This window comes from Notechis scutatus, chromosome 1 (assembly GCF_049901735.1).
Source record: "Notechis scutatus isolate UNSWTSFEM ecotype Mainland chromosome 1, rNotScu1.2, whole genome shotgun sequence".
NCBI classification, from domain to species: Eukaryota; Metazoa; Chordata; class Lepidosauria; order Squamata; family Elapidae; genus Notechis; species Notechis scutatus.
In genome coordinates this window covers 232,949,439-232,977,268 of record NC_142009.1, presented here as the reverse complement: position 1 = coordinate 232,977,268, position 27,830 = coordinate 232,949,439, and the positions used below count along the sequence as shown (strand labels likewise).

The following is a 27,830-nucleotide window of genomic DNA, read 5'->3' as shown; positions in this document are numbered from 1 at the left end:
TTCTGGCACAGCAATAGGCTGCCCCAAATTCAAATCTGAAACTACTGTAAAAGTCTGACTCACAGACGGACACAATACAGAAGCCTGATGATGGCAGATGAGATTCTGCTGAAACGTTGCTACAACTTTAAAAGAACTACAATGACGTGGGAAAATACCCGAACCAAGCCGAACACCATATATATATATATATATATATATATATATATATATATATATATATATATATATATATATATATATATATATATATATTCAGCTTTGTTCAGGTATTTTCCAGCGTCACGTGTGTGCTTTAAAGTTGCAGCAACGTTGGCAGAATCTCATCTGCCATCATCAGGCTTCTGTATGCAATGATGGCAGATGAGATTCTGAGGATGGCAGATGAGCTTCTGCCGAAACGTTGCTGCAACTTTAAAAGCACAACTACAATGACGTGGGAAAATACCCGAACAAAGCTGAATACCATACATGTAAGTACCCTGAAAAATTAAAATATATATATATTATATATACAATATATATATATTATATTATATACACAATCCAGAACCCTGATGATGGCAGATGAGATTCTGCCGAAACGTCGCTACAACTTTAAAAGCACAACTATGACGTGGGAAAATACCCGAACAAAGCTGAATGCCATATATATATATATATATATATATATATATATATATATATATATATATATATATATATATATATATATATATATATATATATATATATATATATATATATATATATATATATGTATGGTGTTCGGCTTGGTTCGGTATTTTCCCACGTCATTGTAGTTCTTTTAAAGTTGTAGCAACGTTTCAGCAGAATCTCATCTGCCATCATCAGGCTTCTGTATTGTGTCCGTCTGTGAGTCAGACTTTTACAGTAGTTTCAGATTTGAATTTGGGGCAGCCTATTGCTGTGCCAGAATGGTTTTTCTTCATCCTGATTGGTTGGGAGTCTTGGTCTGTGTTTATTGGTCTCGGAGTTTGCTGTGTTCTGCTTGATTGGTGTCTCTAATATCTTCTGTCTGTTTTTTGGCTCTTTTTGTATCTTGATTGGCTGGCAGCATTGTGTTGCTTTAATGGAGGCCTTTAGTGCAGCTAAAATCTAAAGCTAAAAACTAAAAACTAAAAAAGCTAAAAACTAAAATCCGAGACCAATAAACACAGACCAAGACTCCCAACCAATCAGGATGAAGAAAAAACCATTCTGGCACAGCAATAGGCTGCCCCAAATTCAAATCTGAAACTACTGTAAAAGTCTGACTCACAGACGGACACAATACAGAAGCCTGATGATGGCAGATGAGATTCTGCTGAAACGTTGCTACAACTTTAAAAGCTGCACTAAAGGCCTCCATTAAAGCAACACAATGCTGCCAGCCAATCAAGATACAAAAAGAGCCAAAAAACAGACAGAAGATATTAGAGACACCAATCAAGCAGAACACAGCAAACTCCGAGACCAATAAACACAGACCAAGACTCCCAACCAATCAGGATGAAGAAAAAACCATTCTGGCACAGCAATAGGCTGCCCCAAATTCAAATCTGAAACTACTGTAAAAGTCTGACTCACAGACGGACACAATACAGAAGCCTGATGATGGCAGATGAGATTCTGCTGAAACGTTGCTACAACTTTAAAAGAACTACAATGACGTGGGAAAATACCCGAACCAAGCCGAACACCATACATGTAAGTACCCTGAAAACTTAAGAAAACATATATATATATATATATATATATATATATATATATATATATATATATATATATGTTATCAAAGATTTTTTTTCAAACACAACCTCATTTTTCATCTCAAATAAGAGGAATGGATTGAGAAATTAAAGGAATTCCTCCCAGTGGTGTGATTTGGACACAGTTCTTAGGAGAGTATTTTCTTTGCTTCAGCACTGAATTGAGAAAGGCCTCATTTTCTATCTTGTTGAGAAAATTGCCATACTGAATGAACTGCAGGATTAATATTTAAGGCCTCTTCCTATGAAGCTTTATGATTTTGCAATTCTTTTAATTGTTTCATTCTTGTGAATATTGGCTTCAGTGTAGTTTTTTTCCCTCTGGTGGAAAAATGGAAACAAGGATAATTTCTTAATTTTTAGTTACTTGTTATCTGTTGGAATGAAGATGGCTGAAGAGTTCTTTTTCTAAATTTTAGTCTAGGTAGAAGAGCTGAGGCAGGCCTGACAGAGTGCCTTGTGGGTGAAGAGGTCTTATGAGGCCCACGGCAGAATCTGCACTAGTCCTCCTAAGGCCTCCCACCAAGTCACTGTGCACCCTGTGCTTTGTTTAATGACTTCACCAGCGAGATCATGCATGGGGGGGTCATGAGGCAATCACATGGGTGCTTCCCATCACAATATCTGAATATAATGGGCAGGGTCCATCACGGTTGTTGTTTGAGGACTACCTATAACCATTCCATTTACAAAATGATATTTTTCCTACTACTGACTTCCATAGTGGAACATGAATGCATTTATTTGTGTTTACTTAGAAAATGGACCGGTATACCAGTTAAATTTGCAAAGTAGAGGAACTGAAGTGAAAACCTAATAGCTAAAATATCTTTCCTTTTTAGGGAATGGAGTTTGGAGGAAAGATATATGGAAGATTTCTTTAAAGCACTGACAAAGCTGAGAAACTTAAGAAGCCTGACGTAAGAAATTGCTTACATTTTATTAATTATTAATATGTAATTTATGTAATTATTAATTACATCGTATTAATACAGAAACCTGTACCTAATACTAAAAGTTTGTATAATACCCTAAATATTGTTATAGTAGTCTCTCGTCAATTTCTCATGGTTGACAATAAAGGAGGCTTTGCTGGGTTTGCTGAGGCATTGAGAGACAAGGAAACAAGTTTGGAAAATTTAAGGAAGGGTAAACTTTTATTACTGGAATTCCTTGATGAAAGGCAAGAGTATAATGTTGAAGAGCCTCCCCTGGAGTGAGAAAAAAGAGGGACAGAGCTCTCCCACCTGTTTCTGTGGCTTTGTATTAGAAGATCTGAGCAGGTGTGTACCCATGATGATTGTGAAAGGAATGTAAGGTTATGAAAGAGGTTGCTGTGGCATGAATTGGTAGATTGATCAGTAGTGCTAGGCAAACAGCAATCTGCTTTGGTGGAGGGACTAAATTAGAGTGGTTGTGTGGATAGTTGGTCAAGATGGAATCCATGGTGGTAGAAAAACTAAGGAAATTATGCTGGGCACCGTATTACTTCTAGCTATCTTCCAAAGAGGAAGGGTATGTCTCCAGTTCATCACAAAACATGAAAAACTAAACAAATTATAGTTCCCAGATTAACATATAAATATATATACTGATCTGAAAATAAATGTTACTCATTGGTTCTTAGGTTATTTTTTTATTTTGAACAAATCTTAATAATCTGCCATAAATCCTAATCCTTCCAAATAATCACTGCTGTCCCAGTTGTAAAACAAACCTTGATAGAGAATAACATGAATGTAGCTTTTTCTTATTAAGTTTTGCATTTTCATCAGCCAAGACTTCCTGCTTAGGAAGTGGGGAGAGTGTAATAATTTATTTATTTATTTATTTATTTATTTATTTATTTATTTATTTATTTATTTATTTATTTATTTGATTTGCCAATTGTTTACAAGATAATAAGTATAAGTGTATACATAGTTGTGAATACATGAAATGGGTACATATAAGAAAAATAAAAGAATAAGAGAAACAATAGGACAGGGACGGTAGGCACGATGGTGCGCTTTATGCACGCCCCTACAGACCTCTTAGGAAAGGGGTGAGGTCAATAGTAGACAGTCTAAGGTTAACGTTTTTGGGGTTTGGGGAAGAGACTATAGAGTCGGGTAGAGTATTCCAGACATTGACCACTCTATTGCTGAAGTCGTATTTCCTGCAATCAAGTTTGGTGCGGTTTACTTTGAGTTTGTATCTATTGTGTGCTCTTGTGTTGTTATGGTTGAAGCTGAAGTATTCATTGACAGGTAGGACATTGCAATGTATGATTTTATATACCATGCTTAGGTCAGACCGAAGACGGCGTAATTCAAGGTTTTCTAGTTTTAGAATTTCAAGTCTGGTGGCATAAGGTATTCTACAACGAGTAGAAGAGTGGAGAACTCTTCTTGTGAAATATTTCTGGACTTTCTCAATTGTGCTAATATCAGATACGTAATGAGGGTTCCAGACTGATGAACTGTATTCGAGTATTGGTCTAGCAAATGTTTTGTATGCTCTGGTTAGTAGTGTGATATTACCAGAGAAAAACTACGTAGGATTAGGTTAACAACTCTTAATGCCTTTTTGGCTATGTAGTTGCAGTGGGCTCTAGCACTTAGATCATTAGAGGTGAGTATTCCAAGGTCCTTTACAGAGCTTGGGTCATCAACAAGATCTTGACTATTCAGCTTGTATTTTATTTTCTGATTTTTTTTGCCAATATGTAAGACAGAGCATTTATTTGTTGAGATTTGAAGTTGCCATTTGTTTGACCATTCAGATACATAGTCAAGGTCTTTTTGTAAGGTAGCAGTATTGTCTGTGGTATTGAACAGCTTTACATCATCAGCGAAGAGAACGCAATTGCTCTTAATATGATCACAGAGGTCGTTTATGTAGAGTATGAAGAGAGTTGGTCCTAGAACACTGCCCTGGGGGACACCACTATTGACAGGTACTGGATTTGATAGAACGCTCCCGATTTTGACCATTTGTTGTCTGTTTGAGCCGTGGTAGTGACCAAATATTTGTTGGTACCTGATTGTAAGTGCCATTACATGAAGCTGTAGGGACAAGCTAGGGGTGGTTGCTGCCCAGCAGTACTGCTTGGGTTTAATTGCTTGACTGTAGTGGACTCCTCAGGCTGAGAGTGCTCCAGGTCTTAGGGATGAGATCTAGTGATACTCCAGATTTCATGGTCTCTATGACAACCATGGGCTTCTCTCTGATCCCACTCATATTGCAGTCAGTGTTAGATCTTAGTTGCACAAGGCAGTATCTGCCACCACAGGGGAACCCTGAAGTAAGAATGAATGCCAGAATAACTGTAAATTCAAAGCTTTACAGGTAGTCCTCGAGTTATGACCACAATTGAGCCCAAAATTTATGTTGCTAAATGAAACATTTGTTGTGAGTTTGCCCCAATTTATGACTTTTTTGTTAGAGCTGTTAAGTGAATCATTGCATTTGTTAAGTTAGTAACATGGTTGTTAAGTGAATCTGTGTTCCCCACTGAGTTTGCTTGTCAGGTCACAAAAGCTGATCACATATGAGTCAGTTGTTGCCAAGCATCTGAATTTTGATCATGTGACCATGGGGTTGCTGCAATGCTCATAAATGTGAAAAATGGTCATGTCACTTTTTTCAGTTCCTTTGTAATTTTGAATTGTAACTAAATGAACAGTTGTAAGTCGAGGACTACCTGTATTAACCAAAGTAACACTAATAAAGGCTATATATTAAGACAGGGGAACTTTCATCCCGTTCAGGCATGATCAGACAATGGTGGGGAAGAGGATCTGTCATGAAGTGCATCTCTACTTCTGGGCTGCCCATTCCATCTGGCGCCAGGCAACTATACTAAAGAAGTTATCATAAATTGATATTAGGATCTGCATGTGTGTGGCAGCAAAAGGGTATTTCCTGCTCTACAAACTGTGTGAGAGATCTGTCCTTGCAATGTCCTTGGAGTTGGAAACTAGTTGTGCACTTAGCAAGATAAAAATATTAAATATTTTGTTCTCTGAGGCAGACAGATGTAATGCATTGATAGTGAGAAAGCAGATCAAGATGATTAATAGTTAGGGCAGTCCTATTGAAAATTAAAGTTGGAGATTCCCAAGACCTGCAGGTCCAAAGTTTCATACCCACTTTGTCCTATTGGATCTTAGCCTGTTACATCCAGATCCTCAAAACTTCCAGACATTATGATAGGACATCAGTGAGCAGCATCACTTGCATAGCTTGAAAGTGTGATACATTACTATTTATACTATCTGCTGGAAGATATCAGATCTGAATCGATGGTTAAACTTGCCCAAGAGTAGACATTGAACATTTGGGGCCAGAAACTCAAGTGTGACATACTTCATTAATACCAACTGGAACTTGGCCACAGAAGAAGAATCCCAGGAACAATCCCAATTCTATTCTATCTAGGATACCACAATCAATGTTACTGAAACCCATTGAAAAATCAAACAGCACAAGGATGAGCATACTACCTCTATCCCAGTTCTGCCAAAAGTCACTGAGAAGCATAACCGGGGTGGGTTTCTACCGGTTCTGTCCACCTCTGTAGAACCGGTAGTTCTAAACATCAGGTTCTATGCTGATGCTTTTGCCCACCCACCAACCTGGGTTCTTACCTGACCTTTGTTTCCTGATTTTTTCAACTTCAGCTGCCGTGCGAGGCACAGCTGCAGTTAAAAAAGCAGGAAAAAAGGGCCTTTTGAAAGGCTGCTTCTCTGCACGGCAGCATGCTGATGACGATTTACAGGCACGCGCCGGCAGCTTTAGGGAAGCACATCGTAAATCACCGAACCTCGTAAATGACCGAACTGGTAGTTAACCCTGTTGGATCCCACCCCTGAGCATAACCAATTCTTTATTGATGACTTGAGGACTCATAAACTACCATCTAATTTATCTCAACCAACAAAAATATAACAATCTTTCTTGGATGTATATATTTTTTCAGTAATTTGCTAATGAGCAAAAGTCAAATATGCACACCTTTGCCCTATATAAACCATACTATGCTTCTTAAGATTTGCTCCTCTTGCACACCTTCCACTTGAATTTCTAATCTGTTGGACTCTGCTCCATTCTACAATTCTATCTTTCAGCTTCATGCACTAATTATGCCCCTCCCATCACTCTGGATGTATTAGATAAGAAAGCTGATCGATGTCATTCTTCAGGAAACTTCAAAATATGGAAATCCCTGATTCAACCAACACCAATATTCTTTACTGGTTCCAACGGATATTTTGTCCCAGAGTAAAAGTCACCCCCTAAATAGATCCAAGGAGGCAATATTTTTGCCTTATTGCCTAAATTATTATCCTTCTATAACATGAGCATTAACCAAGAAATGGAAATGAGCACCGCACCCTAGAGTCTGACCCAACTGGACAAGGAAACCTTTATACATAACATCCATACATGCATGTACACACAGATACACCATAAAATGCAGATTAGGAACATAAATCAAAATAAGCAAGAAAATAATAAGAGAACATCTATCCATTCTAGATAAGTTCAAATCACCAGGATCAGATGAATTACATATCAAATTTTCAGACAACACCAAGCTGGCAAGAATAGCCAATACTCCAGAAGGTAGGTTCGATATACAGAAGGATCTTGACAGACTTGAACACAGGACTATATATAACGAAGTAAAATTCAATAGTGAGAAAAGTAAGACAGGAAAAACCAAATGCACAGATATAGAATAGGTGGAACTTGGCTCAATATTAGTAGTAACTAATAGTAGTGAGAAAGATCTTGAACTCTTTATGGACAATCACTTAAATATGAACCAGCAGGGTGTTGCAGCTGCCACAAGAGCTAATACAGTCCTAGCCTGCATTAACAGAGATATAGAATCAAGATCACATGGAGTGCTATCAAGTTATAAATTTCTTGGTATAAGGAATTTAGAATTCCTTGGTAGACTACACTTGGAATATTGCATCCAGTTTTGGTTGTCATGATATAAGAAAGATGTTGAGACTCTAGAAAGAGTGCATAGAAGAACAACAAAGAAGATTAGGGTACTGGAGGCTAAAATATATGAAAAATAGTTGCAGGAATTGGGTATATCTAGTTTAATGAAAACTAGTTTCATTAAAGAAGGACTAGGGGTGATGTGATAGCAATCTTCTAATATCTAAGGGGCTGTTGTCGGTAGCCAGCAGCAGGTGCGGACGGCTGAGGAGAACGAGGACTCAGATGATGGGCCAGGACCATTAGGGAGTGGACTGCTGCCTTCAGAGATTGTGGGGGCTGGCAGCAGCGATGAGGAGGTTCCCGAGGAGCCTGTGCCAAGTGCGCATGCGTGCAGGGCTGCTCGCAGGAAAGAGCAGCTGCAGCAGCACAGGCGACTCAGGAGTAAGGCTGCAAGGTAATGGCCCCTCCTTCAAGAAGATAAAAGCCAGCTGTGAATGGGACGTACTTTGCAGGAAGCAAAGACGTTTTGAAACTCAAACCTCTTGAACATTGTAGTATCTTAGTTGGTATTTGAAGACTCTTGTGTTGTAAAATATTTCTAGGTAACCTTATCTGTTATTTTTGGCAGCCTCGCACAGTTTTGGCGAGGTTTGTGCTTATCAAAGTTAATTAGTTTGCAGCAGCCTTTTAACCAGGGATTCATAAGAATCATTAAAAGGTTTCTGTTCCCTTTGGTTCGTGTTTGTTTTATTGAACAAGGGTTTGGGTCAGAACAGGGGCTGCCATAAAAAGAATGGAGTCAACCTATTCTCCAAAACACCTGAATACAGAACAAGCAACAATTGATGGAAAGCAATCAAGGAGAGAATCATCTGGAAATAAGAAGAAATTTCGTGACAGTTAGAACAACGGAATGACTTGCCTTCAGAATTGTGGTTGCTGCAGCACTGGAGATTTTTAAAAAAGAGATTGGACAACCCTTGGTCTGAAATGCTTAAATTGAACTACTAGAAGACCTCCAAGGACCCTTCCAACTCTGCTTTTCTGTTATTCATTATACACTGGAACAAATTTGAAAGTTGTATCCTATTTCACTTCAAGATATTTTTATTAAATATTAATAAGTCACACATTTCTTTAAAATATACTAGGATTAAATATGTTAAAAGCTTCAAAAATTTTATAAACATATTAATTGAAAATGATGTCTGATCCCCTGTGATGAAGAATGGCTAACTAAATTGTGAAAATATATCTCAATATCTAGACTAACTTCATATTTCAAATGGAAATTAGATTTAGAATTCTATTCTACTTGAAATACATTTTATATTACACCTGCAGACATCACATGGTGCCAAACCGAACATTTGTCTTTCAGAGCTTATTTCTTCCTTTGACATATAAGCTATATATTATTTATAGGATATATATTTTTTCTCCAATTTTTTTAATTTCAATCTGGATATGCACAACAATACATTAACAGTGTGGCATCAATATATCATACATTTTAGTATGGGAAAAATGAATAATACCAATCATATCTCTCAGTGCATATATTTCACATTAATTCATAATCCTTCAATGCTTATTTTCAACCTTTCAAAACTCTCTCCAAATGCCTACCACCATATCAGTTAAACATACCTAGTAATTCCATTATTCAATTTTCTCCATGCTTTTATTTTATTTTTTAAAATAAAAAAAAAACATTTGGCAAGCAGGGTGGTTCCAGGTTACACATCTCAATACAAACATGACCATAGTTACCTGTTCATTATATTTCTTTAGTTTCAGATTGCATCATCCTTATTATTGTTAAATATTAAGCTTATCCAGTTCCAATTCATGTTATATTAATTCATTCTCATATCTTATTTTACAATGTTATCTAAAATTCTCATCTCATTTCTGTTGTCATTTCTCATATTACTTTTTTCTGTCATATTTGTCATTTTATCAATCCTTATCTGTACATTTAATTGTCCCCTCTGTTTAATAATTCGAGCTAACCACCTTCATTCTATCTTAATATCAATCTCCCTATCTAGTTTATAACACAAAAATATTTTTTTTCTCAGATTCCGCATTATATTTTCTCAAACTCCTTATGAATCATCTATACATTACAAAATACTATTTTCAATATATTCTTATATATCACAATATATCATATTACCTTGCGGAATCTCCTTCCTTATTCTTTTTTTTTTTTTCACCCATTATCTTTCACTCTTTGGACAATATACTTTCTTTTCATCCTTGTTTGTTTCCTATTCCTCTTTATTTTCTGGTCCTTTCTCTTAATTCCCTTTTGCCCCCTTCTTATTCCCCTCCATTTCTCATTCCAGTTATTAATTTTTTCTCTCTCCCTCTTTTGATTTTTCTTTTGCCCTTCCTTTTTCTGCTTTTTCCCTCTCCCTTTATCCATTTTCCGAACCATTTTCCCTTTTATTATCCCATCAGACCACAAATTTTTAATTCTAATTCCTTTCCCGCCCTGCTGAAATAATTGTTGTTCACTTTGTCCTTCAATGTTGGCTTCTACTCCCCCTCTGGTTTATTTTGTTCTTGTGTATGCTGAGTCACCATTTCCAATTTCTGTAATACATAATTGCACATTTCAAGTTTAATTTTTATCATGTCCCCTATATCTTGCAAATCCAATCTTGACTCTTGTAAGTCCAATCTTATATCAATAAATTATATCTCCATTATATCTTCTCCTTTTTTCCTTTTATTTCTTCTTCCTTAATAGTTAAAATTCTCTTCTTTGATAGATATATTCAATTCCAGAGTCCAGTATATTATTTCAGCCAATATCTTTTGAATTTATTTTCAACAATCCATACTCTTGAGGCTTTGTTCGGATGGTTCTATAAGAATAATAAAGTTTTTTTTATTTTCTTTTAAGTTCCAAAATCCAAACTCTTGAGAAGACCAGACACTTTTTAAAACGTAAAGTTTTCCTGTACCATCAGGTAGCGCTCTTGAGTCTTTTTACCTTTAACTTTCTTTATTGAATATAATACTTTTATTAAGTTCGCTAATTTCAATCATTAGCTATTATTTCTTTTTTTTTTTCAACATACTCAATTTCAGCATTTGATTATGTCCTTTAAGTGCCCATAATTCAATAGTTATTCAGTTTATAGGATATTTTTAATGTATTGCTAATATCTAACCATTCGATACTTTAGATTTGTTGGTTTTCTTCCCATAACTATTGCTTATATTTATTTTTAATTATTGTCTGTACATCTATTTTTATATATGATACTACTAATCAGATGGTATCATTCTAATTCTTTTGAATATTTGATGAACTTTCAGTTTGGTAGGATGGTCCTTCACAGAGTCCTGCAGTCGGCACCTTGCTGAAGTCTTCAGGAAAAACCAAAGATTGAAAAAGTTAACGATATATCTCAATGAGACAAATAACAGGGCAGTGGAATTACTGTGTGAGGGGCTTCAACATCCAGACTGTGCAGTAGAAAGAGTTTGGTGAGTGATCAGTATTTCTTTTTCAGTTTCATGTATGATGCTTTTTCTTGAGTCCTGGAAAAATATCCTTGGAAAGATAGCTATAGTTGCGATATTTAACCATATTCACCTCAATTCCTTCCCTCCAAAGTACTAGGATTTTTAAGATGCAATTCTATCCATGATCGTAATCAGAAGGCCATGAAAACAGATTGCTGGGAAATCTGAGATTTGGGGGAGGGGGCTATTTCTAACGGTTAAACTCAGAAATTTATAAATTATCATTTAGCAGTTTGCAGATATCACAACAATTATACTGATAGGAGTCTAGGGTTGCACTTTATATATTCTGTTTGATCATTCTTTGGGAATTCTTACTTTATATTTTTTACACTCTGTCAAGAATTTGAAATTTACAGTAATCTTTTTGTTAATTGGTGGTTTATGTCATGTTATCACTTCCTGGACTTTCTTTACAGTTGTTTACTAGTTTCCTTTAGTACAGTACAGACTTTTGAAAATTTCCTTTACATATGATTTTGGGAATATAAGAGGAAGATGCTTTATTGAGTAAGACTGAGTGTGGCTGATTTGAATTCAAATTTATCTCTTGTAGAATGTCATGAAACATAGAAAACTTTTTGTCAAATACTTCCATAAGATGCTTGGCACTGGATTCATCTGACTCATGGCTAGATTACCTTTACTTCTCTCTTGGGAAGCATTTTACAAATATATACAATTCTTCTCTTATAGTTGTTGGCAGCAGAGAAGCAAACAAGAAAAAAACATTTCTTTTTTCAAGGGCAGAGGGAAAATTCCAAATTATTATTGTTAGCAAAGGAGCTGACAAAGAGAATAATGTTGATATGAAAAAAGTATAGAGAGAAAAAAAAGAAACTGACAGTTGTATAAAAATGCCATTAAAAAACAATGAAGATATAAAATCTTTTTGAGTTGATAATATATACAGTCTTTTTGGTAAAAGTTCAGTGTGATTAAGTCATTAAATAAAATTTTCTCAGCAGTCGAAGAAGACTTGTTGCTGTTTGTCTCTTCCATATGGAGAAATAAGCTATTTCCACTTACAACTCTGGTCATATTACTGTATAAAACAATTAGAGTCAATGAAAAGTATCAAAATTCTAGCACTCAGGCAGCAATTAACATGCAAAAAGAAAAGAAAAAAGAAAAAGCTTTGTACAAAAGTGGGGTTAAAAGTAGAGACATTCTTTGAGAACAAAGACTGGGCAAACAGGACATGAGCCCCTCCTTTGGTTGAGCTTACCGGGGCGAGGGTATCTAGGACTTTTAGGCTCCTACCATTGGCTGCACCTGCTTCTCGGGGGTTTCACCTCCGCATTATTATCTACCAGCTTTTCTCCTTGGCTAGCTCTCCCCTAGCTGTTTGCCCTGGCAAGTTGGCCATGGCCCTTCCATCCCAGGTCCTTCGGCGTGGCCCATTTGTCGAAGTACAGTTCACCCCAGGTGTTTGGGCACCCAGGACAGTTTGCCGCTAGCCAATCGGCTGACTGCCAATGCTGGCAGCCAGAAGCCATGGCGCACCTGATGCTGTTTGGCTGCAGCACCCCCCCCCCAAGCCCCCCAGCCCCTGCACCGATCGTGCCGTGGCTTCTGGCTGTTAGCATTGGCAGTCAGCTGATTGGCTGGCGGCGAACTGTCCTGGGTGTCCAAATGCCCAAGGCGAACTATACGACAAATGGGCCATGCCAAAGGGCCTGGGATGGAAGGGCCATGGCCAACTTGCCAGGGCAAACAGCTAGGGGAGGTCCAGCCAAGGAGAAAAGCTAGTGGATAATAACGCGGAGGCGAAACCCTGGAGCAGAAGCAGGCACAGCCAACGGTAGGAGCCTAAAAGTCCCATTCCGTGCCAGGGAGATGAAACTTTCTGAATCTCACCCTCCCCAGCCAGGCACAAACTGTCCAAGGAGTTTCAGGTTGATTCCGCATCACTCCTTATATAGGAGTGAGCTACAAAGATGATTGTTTTTCAAGAAATAATTATGGTTTATAGTATAGACCTATTTCTTTACTAAATGCAGATTATAAAATTTTTGCTTCAATATTGGCAGAAAGACTTAAAAAATATTTAAATAGTTTTATTCATCCTGATCAAAAAAATTTACTCAAGCAATAGAAGCTATATATCATAAGCAAACAGCAAAGGTAGTGATAGAGGGAGAATTGACAGACTCTATTGATATAAGAAAAGGAACAAGACAAGGATGCCCACTGTCACCTTTGTTGTTTGTGTTAACCTTGGAAGTGTTAAACAGAAATATTAGAGAAGAAAAGGACATAAAAGGGATGAAAATTAAAAAGGAAGAATTTAAATTGCAAGCATTCGCAGATGATTTGGTTTTCATCTTAGAAGATCCATTAGAAACAGCATCAAAATTGATAGAAAAGATAGAGACATATGGAAAGGTGGCTGGCTTGAAAATAAATAAAGATAAGACAAAGATTCTGACAAAAAACATGTTATCAAGACAAAAGGAAGAATAAACAGACCTATTGAAAATCCAGGTCACGAATAAGATCAAATATTTGGGGATATATTTGACAGCAAGATGCAGTACACTAAAAGAGAATAATTATATTAAACTTAAGCAGCAGATAGCGCTAGATCTGGCGAAATGGGAAAATTTACAACTGTCACTAATAGGGAGAATATCAACAATCAAGATGAATATATTACCCAGAATTTTATATTTGTTTCAAACAATTCCAATCAGGCTTGGAAAAGATTATTTTAAAGATTTAAATAAAATCGTGTTGAAATATATATGGCAAGGTAAGAAGGTGAGAATAAAGTTAAAACTTTTGCAAGACGCTAGAATAAGAGGAGGATTTGGCTTGCCTAATTGGGAGTTGTACTACCAAGCTACGAAATTGATGTGAGTAAAGGAATGGATAACATTAAGAAATACTAGATTGTTGACATTAGAAGGACATGATCTGTTGTTGGGGTGGCATGCTTTTTTATGGTATAAAGGAACGAAAACACAGGGGTACTTTAGAAGACATTATATACGGGAGTCTCTGTGGTTAAATTGGGAGAAGACTAAAAGACAATGTTATTTGAAAATTCCAGTCTGGCTATCGACTACTGAAGCATTTTCTTTTTTTAAAAAAAAAAAACAAGTTTTATTTATTTTAAAAACAAACAAATCATCATTAAGTTACATACTTGAACCTTTTTCCATTATAAATTTAACAAGTCAAATAAAACCTTATTTTATACAATATAATTCTATTCTAAACCATTTCCATATAGGCATACAAATACCTCTTATCCAATTTCTCTTACTTCTCTTATTCAATTTCACTCTTATTATTTCATCTATTTTTGTCTGACTTGATTACCATTATTCTCATTCTGTATTTTTGCAAGGTTTTATTAATTCTCCCAGAAACATAAACACACAACACACAAACAAATAAAAAATCTTTTAGGAAAGTAACTTGGCCCTAGGTACCTCTCTCTACATGGACTTCAATTATATTCATACTCATTCTTACATATCATTACCTACTTTATTTACCATTCTATATCTTCTATATTAGCTTCCACTCTTCTTAATTCTATCTTATTTAATCCATCTTAATTTAAGTCATTATATTTGTATCTTTTGTCCATTCAAAAACCCTGTGTCTCATTCCTTATAGTAAAAAAAGGAATTTCTCCTGGAATCACTAAACAGAGTATGATGCCTTTCTATCTTCCCCCTAAATTAATTAAATTAACATTTAAAATAACACCTAATACCCAATCTGATTCTGCTTGGTACATTCTATCTACTAATTTTATTTTTTTTAATATAAAAGAAAAATAATTAATCCAAAATGATTAAATACATAGTTAAATAACAAATCTAAATATTGAATCTTATAACATTCCCATTGCCTTTTCCAAACATAAATGCTAATATCATAATTTTATAATAACATCAATACCATATTCATATTAAACTCTTTAATTAAAACTCAATATTCTAAACATATTAAATTTTAAAATCAATCATTACTAAACATTTCAACACTTTAATCTCTTATTAACTTTTAAACCATTCTAATTTTCTTTTTCTAATACAAATATTACAATACCATCTTATGTACCTTGCAAAATCATTTTTAAAGAAATTATACTTTATCCTTTATCCCGAAAAAAAATTCCTCTTTTCCCATCTGGTTTCAAAACTTTGTGGTTTTTCTCCACCTTTTCCCTTTCTTTCTTCCCCCACCAAACCTCACTACCCCTCCTTCTCCTAGCCTCTACCTTGCTAGCTTCCCTTCTCTGCTGTGTTCCTTTTTTCTTTTGTTTACTCTCTTTCTTAAATGTTTTTTTAAATCTTAAGTCCTTCATTTTCCTTCCTTCCTTCCTTCCTTCCTTCTTTCTTAGTTGAATTTTGAAGTTCAGTAAAGATGGCTTCTTCCTCTTCTTCTTCATTTTCTGTCTCCATCTGTTGCAATGTTTGTTGATAGTTAACAAGCGCCATTTCTAAAAAAAGGAAGGCTGCTTTCACACCATCTCTACCATCTGTTTTTGTTAGCTCATATTCTTTTCTCAAATCCTCAGCAGAAAAGGCCATTATAAATCTTTTCTTCTTTTCTTCTTACACCAACCAAGATATTTCAAAGATATTTCAAAGAAAAATAGAACAATCCCAAAATCCTCAATCAATCCAAGCCAAAACAAAATTCTCACTTTCTCTTCCTGGGGTAATATCAATCAAAAAAAAAAAAAAGGGAAAGTCCAAATCTGTCTTTTAAAGTCTTATTAAAATTATATTTCAATCTTCAAATCCTTAAGGCATCTCCTCCAACAAAATCTTGACATATAAATATATTTTTTGTCCTCTCCCTTCCCACTTATCACACAAAGCTGGTTTTACCTAAAAGAAAAACAGATTTCTCAGTATACACTTGTTGATTCTGTAGGGAAGGAGAGTAAACTTTCCTTTCAGCACCTCAAAAATTGCCGCTTTTTTTTTTTTTCCTCTTGTGGAAATAGTCATTCAGAAAACCATAATTTCCAGGAATTGTGTTAAAAAAGTCTTAGAGTCCTGGGTCAACCAAGAAAACTTTCACTTTCAAGAACTTTCTCCTCTTCCTCCTGCGCATTCTTACCCAGCTGCCGGCTTCTTTGTGGCGGCCATTACGGACCGCCGCTACACCGTCTTTGTAGAAGGGGGTTCTGCCGGCCAGGGAGGGGGTCTGCAACGCCCCCAAACCCTTCTCCGGATCCCCCTTATCTTCAGCCGCCCCTGCAGGGCAGCCTTAGCTCCGTACCCGTCCGGATCGGAGCACCAAAAGCGGCTAGCGCAGCAGGGATCGCGCGGTATGGCGAATCCCTGCCGCTCGTGAAGCCAGCAAACCGGAAGCCCCCTACTGAAGCATTTTCTTATCCTATAATATACAAAAAGGAACCGTTAGACATGGTGAAATATTGAATGAAAAGGGTGAACTTAAATCTATGCAAAAATTAGAGGAACAAGGTATAAAGATGAATTGGTTTTCATATACGTAAATACATTCAAGGTATGATAAAGATTTTAAAACAGAAGGCTTCTATGATAAATTGACTGATTTAGATAAGATTTTGACAGGTGCTGATGAAAAGGTGATTAAAAAATTATATGGGTATTTATTAGAAATTAAATTAGAAGAAGAACAAGTTAAAGAAACTATGATTGCTTGGGGGAAGAATTTTGGATATGGGATTGATTTAGAGAAATGGCAAAAATTGTGGTCTCAAAATTATAAAATGACAATGTCAACAGCATATAAAGAAAATTTGTATAAGATGTTTTACAGGTGGTACTTTCCCCCGACAAGAATAGCAAGAATGTTCAAGAATAAGTCCGAAAAGTGTTGGAAATGTCATCAGACATCCGGCTCATATTACCATATGTGGTGGACATGTCCGGACGCTAAAAAATATTGGACTAAAATCCACATGTGGCTGGAAAAAATGATACATAAGCATAGAGACTTGAAACCAGAGATTTTTTTATTGGTAATCTTGCCTGAAATATATAGTAAAAATTTGAAATATTTGATTGTGAATGTATTAACAGCGGCTAGGATTGTATTTGCTAAAAACTGGAAAAATGAGAAGATACCACCACAGGAGGAGATCATTAAGAAAATATTGGAATGTGCTGAAATGAGTAGATTGACAAAAGGTTTCCGGTTTCGCGCGGCTTCGGAGGCAGCAGGAATTCGCGATTGTGTGCGATTCCTGCTGCGCTTGCTGCCCAGGTTCCCCCTATCCAGATGGGTCAGGGGGATAGGGCTGCCCTGTAGAGGCAGCCGAAGAGAAAGGGGAGCCAGACAGGGGATTGGGGGTGTCGCAGACCCCCTCCTCGTCTGGAAAAACCCCTTTTTCCCTAGGTGGTGGAGCGGCGGTCAGCAATGGCCACCACGAAGAAGCCGGCAGCCGGGTAAGATTGTGCTGGAGGAAGCTGGAAAGTGAAAGTGCTGTCTGAGCCGGGTCAATCCACAACTGCTAAATACTCTGAAATAGATCTGTTTGAACTGCTAGAAGATACATTGTATCCCTGAGAAGAACGGAAAGCGGCGGACTAAACGCTGTCAAGGGAAAAAAAACAAAACTTTTCTTTTCTTAACTCTCCCACCCCATGGAAACAGCAGATGAAGATTTGGAAAATTTATTTGAGCACTTAAGGTAAATTATTTTGAAAGTTAAAGCCAAGCGATAAAGGACTCCGGGACACTGGACTTAATAATTTAAGAAATCGGAACCCTTATTGGAGGTATGGATTTCTGAATATTTAAAAGAAAAGTGTTGATGTAAGGGGGAAGGGAGAGGAAGAAAGAAAAAAACATTGGAGCAGAAGCTGGAAAAGGAGGAGACTGCCTAGAACTTTAAAGAAAGATATATTGTAATTGGATCTCTTTGATTAAACAGTAACCCCAGAAAGAGAAATAGAAGAAAGAACTTTGGTAACTTTGGAACTCTTTGCAACTATTTGTGATTAAAAATACTTGGGTGGTGGTTTTGGAAAAAGCTTTTTTTTTCTTCATGATGGCATTGCTTGTGGAATTACAAATTGAATATCAAAAATATAAAGAAGAAGATACTTTGGACGCTCTATTTCAATTTTTGGAAATGGCGGTATGTACTTATGAAAAGTTGATTACGCAGCAGGAAGAAGGAGAAGAAGAAGCCATCTTTGATGAACAATGGGTTCCTTCTGGGGAGGAGGAGAAAGAGGAAAAGAAAAAGGGGATTTTAAGGTTTGAAAAAGCAACCAAAAAAGGGAAGAAGGAGATGAAAGGTAGATACAAGGTTAGAAAACATCAGAAAGGTAGTAAGAAAAGGGAGGAGAAGAGACAAAGGGGTAAAAAGGGCAAGGAGAAGAACAAGCAAGAGAGAAGGGAGGGGATGAGAAGCTTTACTGGTGGGAAGCAGGATTTAAAGAAACAAAGCATATTTAGAGACAATGGGTAATCTTAATTGAAAAAGGGATTCTGGAAGGTACATAAGATTGTGTTTTTATATGTGTATTTAGAGTTAAATGCTTAAGATATAAATGAGTATTAATATATATGATTTAACATGGATAGTGGTTAAAATTTATTATGTAACTTTAGAATGTACTAAACAGAATCCCAATATAAATTAAGTGTTATATTAAGTAATTTTAAGTTAGGGGAATGAGTCAAAGGCGTCACTCCAGTTAGTGTATAGGAGAAGCATATTAAAAGAGAAAAGATGAATGGATGGATGGAAACAGCAGACAAAGAATGATAAGTACTATGAATTGAATTGAGACAAGATAAATAAAACAAAATTAAGAAAGATAAAAGAGAGAAGAAGCTATATAGAAAGTTGAATATAGTAATAAGATATGGAATGATATATAAAGTAAATATGATCTTTGAATTTGTGTCTGTGTGAAGAGTTTTTAGCCCGGGATCAAGCAGCCTTCAGAAAAGATGTTTTAGGTTTGTTTTTTATGTTTTATGTTTTGTATGTTTGGATATTGTTTATGAAAGGCAACAAAACTTTAATCAGCAAGAAATATGGTTTGGATAACAGAATGAAAAGGAGAAGTTGGGATAAGATATGAAGTTGAATAGATAACGTAAATATCAATATCACAATTTAGAATTATTCTGTATGTTTTATTGGTTTTCTTGGAAAGGATGTTCTATGTTATTATGCCTTGATTGTTTGTGTACTGTTTTTGTGAAATTAATAAAATTTGGTGGAAAAAAAAATATTGGAATGTGCTGAAATGAGTAGATTGACATTTGAAATTCGAGAACAAGATGATAAACAATTTTACAAAGTTTAGGATCTATTCTATCAGTGGTTAGATAATAAAATATACTAATGGAATATGTAGGTTCTTAGAAAATAATAAATATATGAAGATGTATTTTTTTCTTTTTTAACTATATTTACAAAATGATTCTAGGATAGATCTGAGAGGATAATATGAATTGCTATAAAATAAACTAAGTAAAATATGATTATTTTATAAAACATGAATGAATAAAAGTATAGTCAACGATTGATTAATAAAGATATTAATGTACTTGATATTTGATTGAAAGTATGAGAGGATATATAATGAAATTGTAAGTGAAGACTACCAAAAGGTTGCACAAAACAATTTGTAAACCAACTGGCACACTGTATGTATATATATATATATGGAAGATGGCTTATGTTTTTATGTTTTGTTTATGTTTGTCTTAAAATCAATAAAAAAATTTTTTTAAAAAAGAAATAATTATGGTTTATTTACTCTTCTCTGCAGGCTTAATGGAGAGATCCTGACAGAATCCAACAGTAAGCATATTGGAGAAGTACTCAGGAAAAACCAGAGACTGAGATTGTTACACTTGTCACTCAGGAACCCAGGTGACAAAATAATGGAATTGCTGTGTGATGTGTTCAAACATCCAGAATATATAATAGATTCACTATGGTAAATTTTTCCCCTTTCATTTTGATCTGCACAACCATATTTTGACAGTTAATATTCTGGAAATCTGTCAAGGGAGAGGCAGTTCAGTTGCCATACATAATTATATTCCATTCAGTTCCTACAAAAATACAGCCAATGCTTGTTTTTTAGGAGGAAATTCTAATTTTTCAGATTCCTCTTTTCAGGCTTAATGGAGACATGATGAATGAATTATCTAGCATCCGTATTTCAAAGGTACCCAGGAAAAACCAGAGACTGAGAGACTTAAACTTGTCACTCTGGAACCCAGATGAGAAAACAATGGAATTGCTGTGTGATGGGCTCAAACATCCAGAATGTACAATAGCGAAACTAAGGTAAGTTTTTCCTCTTTCATTTTGATCTGCACAACCATATTTTGACAGTTAATATTCTGGAAATCTGTCAAGGGAGAGGCAGTTCAGTTGCCATACATAATTACATTCCACTCAGTTCTTACAAAAAATACAGTCAATGCTTGTTTTTTAGGAGGAAATTCTAATTTTTCAGATTCCTCTTTGCAGGCTTGATGTAAACATCCTGACTGAATCATGCAGCAGGCATCTTGCAGAGGTATTCAGGAAAAACCAGAGATTGAGAGACTTAGACTTGTCACTCTGGAACCCATATGAGAAAACAATGGAATTGCTGTGTGATGGGCTCAAACATCCAGAATGTACAATAGCGAAACTAAGGTAAGTTTTTCCTCTTTCATTTTGATCTGCACAACCATATTTTGACAGTTAATATTCTGGAAATCTGTCAAGGGAGAGGCAGTTCAGTTGCCATACATACTTACATTCCACTCAGTTCCTACAAAAAATACAGTCAATGCTTGTTTTTTAGGAGGAAATTCTAATTTTTCAGATTCCTCTTTGCAGGGTTGATGTAGGCATCCTGGCTGAATTATTCAGCAGCCATCTTGCAGAGGTACTAAGGAAAAACCAGAGACTGAGAGAGTTAGACTTGTCATTCAGGAACCCACATGAGAAAACAATGGAATTGCTGTGTGAGGGGCTCAAACATCCAGAATGTACAATAGCAAAACTAAGGTAAGTTTTTCCTCTTTCATTTTGATCTGCACAACCATATTTTGACAGTTAATATTCTGGAAATCTGTCAAGGGAGAGGCAGTTCAGTTGCCATCCATAATTACATTCCATTCAGTTCCTACAAAAATACAGTCAATGCTTTTTTTTTTTAGGAGGAAATTCTAATTTTTCAGATTCCTCTTTGCAGGCTTGATGTAAACATCCTGACTGAATCATGCAGCAGGCATCTTGCAGATATATTCAGGAAAAACCAGAGACTGAGAGAGTTAGACTTGTCACTCAGGAACCCAGATGAGAAAACAATGGAATTGCTGTGTGATGGGCTCAAACATCCAGCATGTACAGTAGTGAAACTAAGGTACGTTTTTCCTCTTTCATTTTGATCTGCACAACCATATTATGACAGTTAATATTCTGGAAATCTGTCAAGGGAGAGGCAGTTCAGTTGCCATACGTAATTATATTCCATTCAGTTCCTACAAAAAATACAGTCAATGCTTGTTTTTTAGGAGGAAATTCTAATTTTTCAGATTCCTCTTTGCAGGTTTGATGTAGACATCTTGACTGAATTATTCAGCAGGCATCTTGCAGAGGTACTCAGGAAAAACCAGAGACTGAGAGAGTTAGACTTGTCACTCAAGAACCCAGATGAAAAAACAATGGAATTGCTGTGTGATGGGCTCAAACATCCAGAATGTACAATAGCGAACCTAAGGTAAGTTTTTCCTCTTTCATTTTGATCTGCACAACCATATTTTGACAGTTAATATTCTGGAAATCTGTCAAGGGAAAGGCAGTTCAGTTGCCATACATAATTACATTCCACTCAGTTCCTACAAAAATACAGTCAATGTTTGTTTTTTAGGTGGAAATTCTAATTTTTCAGATTCCTCTTTGCAGGTTTTATGGAGTCATGATGAATGAATTATTCAGCAGCCATCTTGCAGAGGTACTAAGGAAAAACCAGAGACTGAGAGAGTTAGACTTGTCATTCAGGAACCCACATGAGAAAACAATGGAATTGCTGTGTGAGGGGCTCAAACATCCAGAATGTACAATAGCGAAACTAAGGTACGTTTTTCCTCTTTCATTTTGATCTGCACAACCATATTTTGACAGTTAATATTCTGGAAATCTTTCAAGGGAGAGGCAGTTCAGTTGCCATACATAATTACATTCCATTCAGTTCCTACAAAAAATACAGTCAATGCTTGTTTTTTAGGAGGAAATTCTAATTTTTCAGATACCTCTTTGCAGGCTAGATGTAGACATCCTGACTGAATTATTCAGCAGGCATCTTGCAGAGGTATTCAGGAAGAACCAGAGACTGAGAGAGTTAGACTTGTCACTCTGGAACCCAGATGAGAAAACAATGGAATTGCTGTGTGATGGGCTCAAACATCCAGAATGTACAATAGCGAAACTAAGGTAAGTTTTTCCTCTTTCATTTTGATCTGCACAACCATATTTTGACAGTTAATATTCTGGAAATCTGTCAAGGGAGAGGCAGTTCAATTGCCATACATAATTACATTCCATTCAGTTCCTACAAAAAATACAGTCAATGGTTGTTTTTTAGGAGGAAATTCTAATATTTCAGATTCCTCTTTGCAGGTTTTATGGAATCATGATGAATGAATCATGCAGCAGGCATCTTGTAGAGGTACTCAGGAAAAACCAGAGACTGAGAGAGTTAGACTTGTCACTCTGGAACCCAGATGAGAAAACAATGGAATTGCTGTGTGATGGGCTCAAACATCCAGCATGTACAATAGCGAAACTAAGGTACGTTTTTCCTCTTTCATTTTGATCTGCACAACCATATTTTGACAGTTAATATTCTGGAAATCTGTCAAGGGAGAGGAGTTCAGTTGCCATCTATAATTACATTCCATTCAGTTCCTACAAAAATACAGTTAATGCTTGTTTTTTAGGTGGAAATTCTAATTTTCAGATTCCTCTTTGCAGGCTTGATGTAGACATCTGGACTGAATCATGCAGCAGGCATCTTGCAGAGGTATTCAGGAAAAACCAGAGACTGAGAGAGTTAGACTTGTCACTCTGGAACGCAGATGAGAAAACAATGGAATTGCTGTGTGATGGGCTCAAACATCCAGAATGTACAATAGCGAAACTAAGGTAAGTTTTTCCTCTTTCATTTTGACCTGCACAACCATATTTTGACAGTTAATATTCTGGAAATCTGTCAAGGGAGAGGCAGTTCAGTTGCCATCCGTAATTACATTCCATTCAGTTCCTACAAAAATACAGTCAATGCTTGTTTTTTAGGTGGAAATTCTAATTTTTCAGATTCCTCTTTGCAGGCTTGATGTAAACATCCTGACTGAATCATGCAGCAGGCATCTTGCAGAAGTATTCAGGAAAAACCAGAGACTGAGAGAGTTAGACTTGTCACTCTGGAACCCAGATGAGAAAACAATGGAATTGCTGTGTGAAGGGCTCAAACATCCAGAATGTACAACAGCAAAACTAAGGTAAGTTTTTCCTCTTTCATTTTGATCTGCACAACCATATTTTGACAGTTAATATTCTGGAAATCTGTCAAGGGAGAGGCAGTTCAGTTGCCATACATAATTACATTCCATTCAGTTCCTACAAAAATACTGTCAATGCTTGTTTTTTAGGTGGAAATTCTAATTTTTCAGATTCCTCTTTGCAGGCTTGATGTAAACATCCTGACTGAATCATGCAGCAGGCATCTTGCAGAAGTATTCAGGAAAAACCAGAGACTGAGAGAGTTAGACTTGTCACTCTGGAACCCAGATGAGAGAACAATGGAATTGCTGTGTGATGGGCTCAAACATCCAGAATGTACAATAGCGAAACTAAGGTAAGTTTTTCCTCTTTCATTTTGATCTGCACAACCATATTTTGACAGTTAATATTCTGGAAATCTGTCAAGGGAGAGGCAGTTCAGTTGCCATACATAATTACATTTCATTCAGTTCCTACAAAAAATACAGTCAATGCTTGTTTTTTAGGAGGAAATTCTAATTTTTCAGATTCCTCTTCGCAGGTTTTATGGAGTCATGATGAATGAATTATTCAGCAGGCATCTTGCAGAGGTACTAAGGAAAAACCAGAGACTGAGAGAGTTAGACTTGTCACTCAGGAACCCAGATGAGAAAACAATGGAATTGCTGTGTGATGGGCTCAAACATCCAGAATGTACAATAGCGAAACTAAGGTAAGTTTTTCCTCTTTCATTTTGATCTGCACAACCATATTTTGACAGTTAATATTCTGGAAATCTGTCAAGGGAGAGGCAGTTCAGTTGCCATACATAATTACATTCCATTCAGTTCCTACAAAAAATACAGTCAATGCTTGTTTTTTAGGAGGAAATTCTAATTTTTCAGATTCCTCTTTGCAGGCTTGATGTAGGCATCCTGGCTGAATTATTCAGCAGCCATCTTGCAGAGGTACTAAGGAAAAACCAGAGACTGAGAGAGTTAGACTTGTCACTCTGGAACGCAGATGAGAAAACAATGGAATTGCTGTGTGATGGGCTCAAACATTCAAAGTGTACAATCGATGTTTTTCAGTAAGTGGATTTTTACTTTCAGTTTCATTTGCACAACTGTCTTTTGGTGGTTAATATTCAAGAAATATATCCAAGGAAAGGTGTTAGATCTGGGGTGGATCGGTTCGAGTGAGACGCGAGACCATTCTCGTGATTTCAGCTCTTTATTTAGAATAGGAACAGTCTGGAGAATACGAGCCGCGGTAGCCCTTTAAATAGAGCTGGCTCGCGGCTCGGCGGCCAATGGCAGCGTTTTGAATTTCCCGCGATTGGCACAGCCAATCGCAGTGGATTCTTAACGCTCCAATCACGGCCGGGGTTTTGACCAATCAGGTCGCGGTCCGTCTGGACCAATCATTTGCGAGGGTTTGGAGTATGCTAATACAGCACAAAAGGCAGTTTAGTTGCTGTACATTTTTACATTTCCATCAGTTCCTATAAAAATACAAATGATGCAGAGGAGGTATTCAACAGGTTCTGATTAGTTCTGGAGAACCGGTAGTGGAAATTTTGAGTAGTTCAGAGAACCAGCAGTAACCTTCCCCCAGGAGTGGGGTGGGAATGGAGATTTTGCAGTATCCTGCCACACCCACCAAGCCACACCCACAGAACCGGTAGTAAAATATTTTGAATCCCTTCACTGAAATTATGCGTTTTATAGAAGATAACTGTAATTTTTGGTACTCCTCTTTGCAGGTTTGATAGTGAGATCCTGAGCGAATCTGTCACAAGGCAATTTGCACAAGTACTCAGGACAACCCAGAGATTGATAGCATTATATTTGTCCCTCAAAAACCCTGATGACAGCGCAATGGAATTGCTGTGGAATGGGCTTTCTTGACTACAGAAGCACATTTATTTAAATCAAATCAAATAATTAAATATTTCATTCCTGATGTCTATAGCTTATACAGCTTTTTTGTTTATGAGAACATTTATTTGTAGCTCACTCATTTCATGTTAGTTATTTATTTGCTTGCTTTACAGATGCTTTTTGTGAATTCCTTTTCTTTTTCTTATTGGAAAAAAAGCCATCAAGATGTTTAGAGCTTTCTTAGAAGTAGAAATAAATTTCACAGTAATTAATCTGCCGTGGAAACAATTTAAACCCTCAGATTATATAACAAGACTGACACATTAATATACCATATTTTTCAGAGTATAAGACGCACTTTTTCCACCCCCAAAAGAGGGTGGAAATTTCTGTGGTCCGAAGGTTGCTGAAGCTCCACCCACCTGCCGGCCCCCACCTTTTGGCCTCTGCCTCCAGCAATTTGCCTCCTTGCAGCAAACAGCAAACAGCCTCTTTCAGCTTCAGCTTCAGTTTCAGAACAACTGATTAGCACAAGCAATTGATTGTGATCAGCCTCCAACCATCAGCTGTTTCAGGGTGCAGGGTTTTAGGCTGCTGGGAGGCAGAGGCAGATTTGTTTTTTTCTTGTGTTAATCAAGCTGTGCTGAAACTGAAACTGAAACTGAAATAGGCTGTTTGCTGTTTGCAGCAAGGAAGCAAATTGCTGGGAGCCAGAGGTAGATTTTTTTTCTTGTTTTCCTCTCTAAAATCTAGGTGTGTCTTATATTTCGGAGTGTCTTATACTCCGAAACATACCGTAATTCTTTCTATTCTTGAGTCCCAGAAAAATGTACTGGCATAATGTGTGATGGCTTGGCTGATTTTACTACTGCTGTTACTACTGTTGTAAGTCTCTCAGAGATATACTGCATAAGATGGGTGGAGATATAAGCCAGATACATAAATAAAGAAGTTTATATTCAGCCTGAGAAATTAGCCTGAGAGGTGATGCTGTTCATAAAATTTTATTGTGAGAGGATTTAAGAGCATTGACTAGTAGATTGTCATGGCTTCATTTTTGTTCTCATCAAGCATCACTTTCCATCAATCACTATTCTCAATATTTTGAATATGATTGGCAACTCTGGGCAGATGGTTCAGATGTAGGATTTTGTCATTTTTCCAGTTACCAAAATAAACTCTCATACTGACCTGAGTATAAATTAAATACGTTATGGTAATACATCAGATTATTCTTTTCTGTTAGATTTGTATGTTATTCAACCAATTTCTTGAGGTTTGTTTCTTTTAACTGTAGAGGCATTTTAATTGAAATCAAATTTAATTTAATGTTTCAATTCTGGTCTTTTGAACTACTGTATGGTAATTTATTCACTCATTCCATGTACTGTAAGTTTCTTTTTTGGGGGGTGGGGGGGGGAATAAATTTTATTAATTTTTAAAGACAGACAAAACATCATTAAACATTAACAACATAAAACCTCTTTCCATTATAGATTTTTACAAGGCAGATAAAACATTATTTTATACAATATAATTCTAATATATCCCATTTCCATTTAAATATCTTTTAGCAGATTTCTCATTGTTTCTCTTTGCTCTTATTCAATTACATTTCTTTTCTATATTTATCCATTTTATAATCATCATATTCATATTTCCCTCTGTCTTGTTAGCAATTATTCTTCTCTAGCTTTCCTCCAAGGTTTTATTAAATCTCAGACAAACATAAACACACAAAACACAAAAACATAAAACTTCTTTTTTTATAAAGTAGCTTGGCCCCGGATTACCTCTTTTTATATGGACTTCAATTAAATTTATGCTCATCATATATACCATTACCTATCTTATTTACCATTCTATATCTTCATTATAACTTCTCCCCGCTTTCCACTCTTCTTAATTCTATTTTATTTATTTCATCTTAATTTAAATTAAGATTTAACATTTTACTTATATCTTTTGTCCATTCTTTTCCAATTATCCATTTATCTCATTCCCTATAGTAGAAGAAAAAAAAGATTTCTCCTGAAATCACTAATCAAAGTATGATGCCTGTTCCATCGCTCCCCTAAATTAACACTTAAGATAACACCTATTCCCTATCTGATTCTGCTTAGTACATTCTACCTACTAATTTTTTTTAAAAAAAGAAAGAAAATAGTAAATCTATAAAGTAATTAAATATACAATTGAACATTAAATCTTATA

The 27,830-nt window shown here is 36.1% G+C and overlaps 1 protein-coding gene across 1 annotated transcript in view; it reads left to right on the top strand.

Moving 5' to 3' along the window:
- LOC113432366 (NACHT, LRR and PYD domains-containing protein 12-like) overlaps window positions 1-25,646 on the top strand; it is a 42,476-nt gene extending 16,830 nt beyond the window's left edge. Inside the window, exons 4-13 of the mRNA XM_087958879.1 lie at window positions 2,615-2,692; window positions 21,803-21,973; window positions 22,159-22,168; window positions 22,838-23,043; window positions 23,227-23,397; window positions 23,583-23,753; window positions 23,939-24,109; window positions 24,296-24,466; window positions 24,653-24,823; window positions 25,499-25,646. Coding sequence (XP_087815005.1) covers window positions 2,615-2,692; window positions 21,803-21,973; window positions 22,159-22,168; window positions 22,838-23,043; window positions 23,227-23,397; window positions 23,583-23,753; window positions 23,939-24,109; window positions 24,296-24,466; window positions 24,653-24,823; window positions 25,499-25,643 — 1,465 coding nt within the window. The 3' untranslated portion in view covers window positions 25,644-25,646. The remainder of the gene's footprint in view (window positions 1-2,614; window positions 2,693-21,802; window positions 21,974-22,158; window positions 22,169-22,837; window positions 23,044-23,226; window positions 23,398-23,582; window positions 23,754-23,938; window positions 24,110-24,295; window positions 24,467-24,652; window positions 24,824-25,498) is intronic.
- Window positions 25,647-27,830: the final 2,184 nt, after the last annotated feature.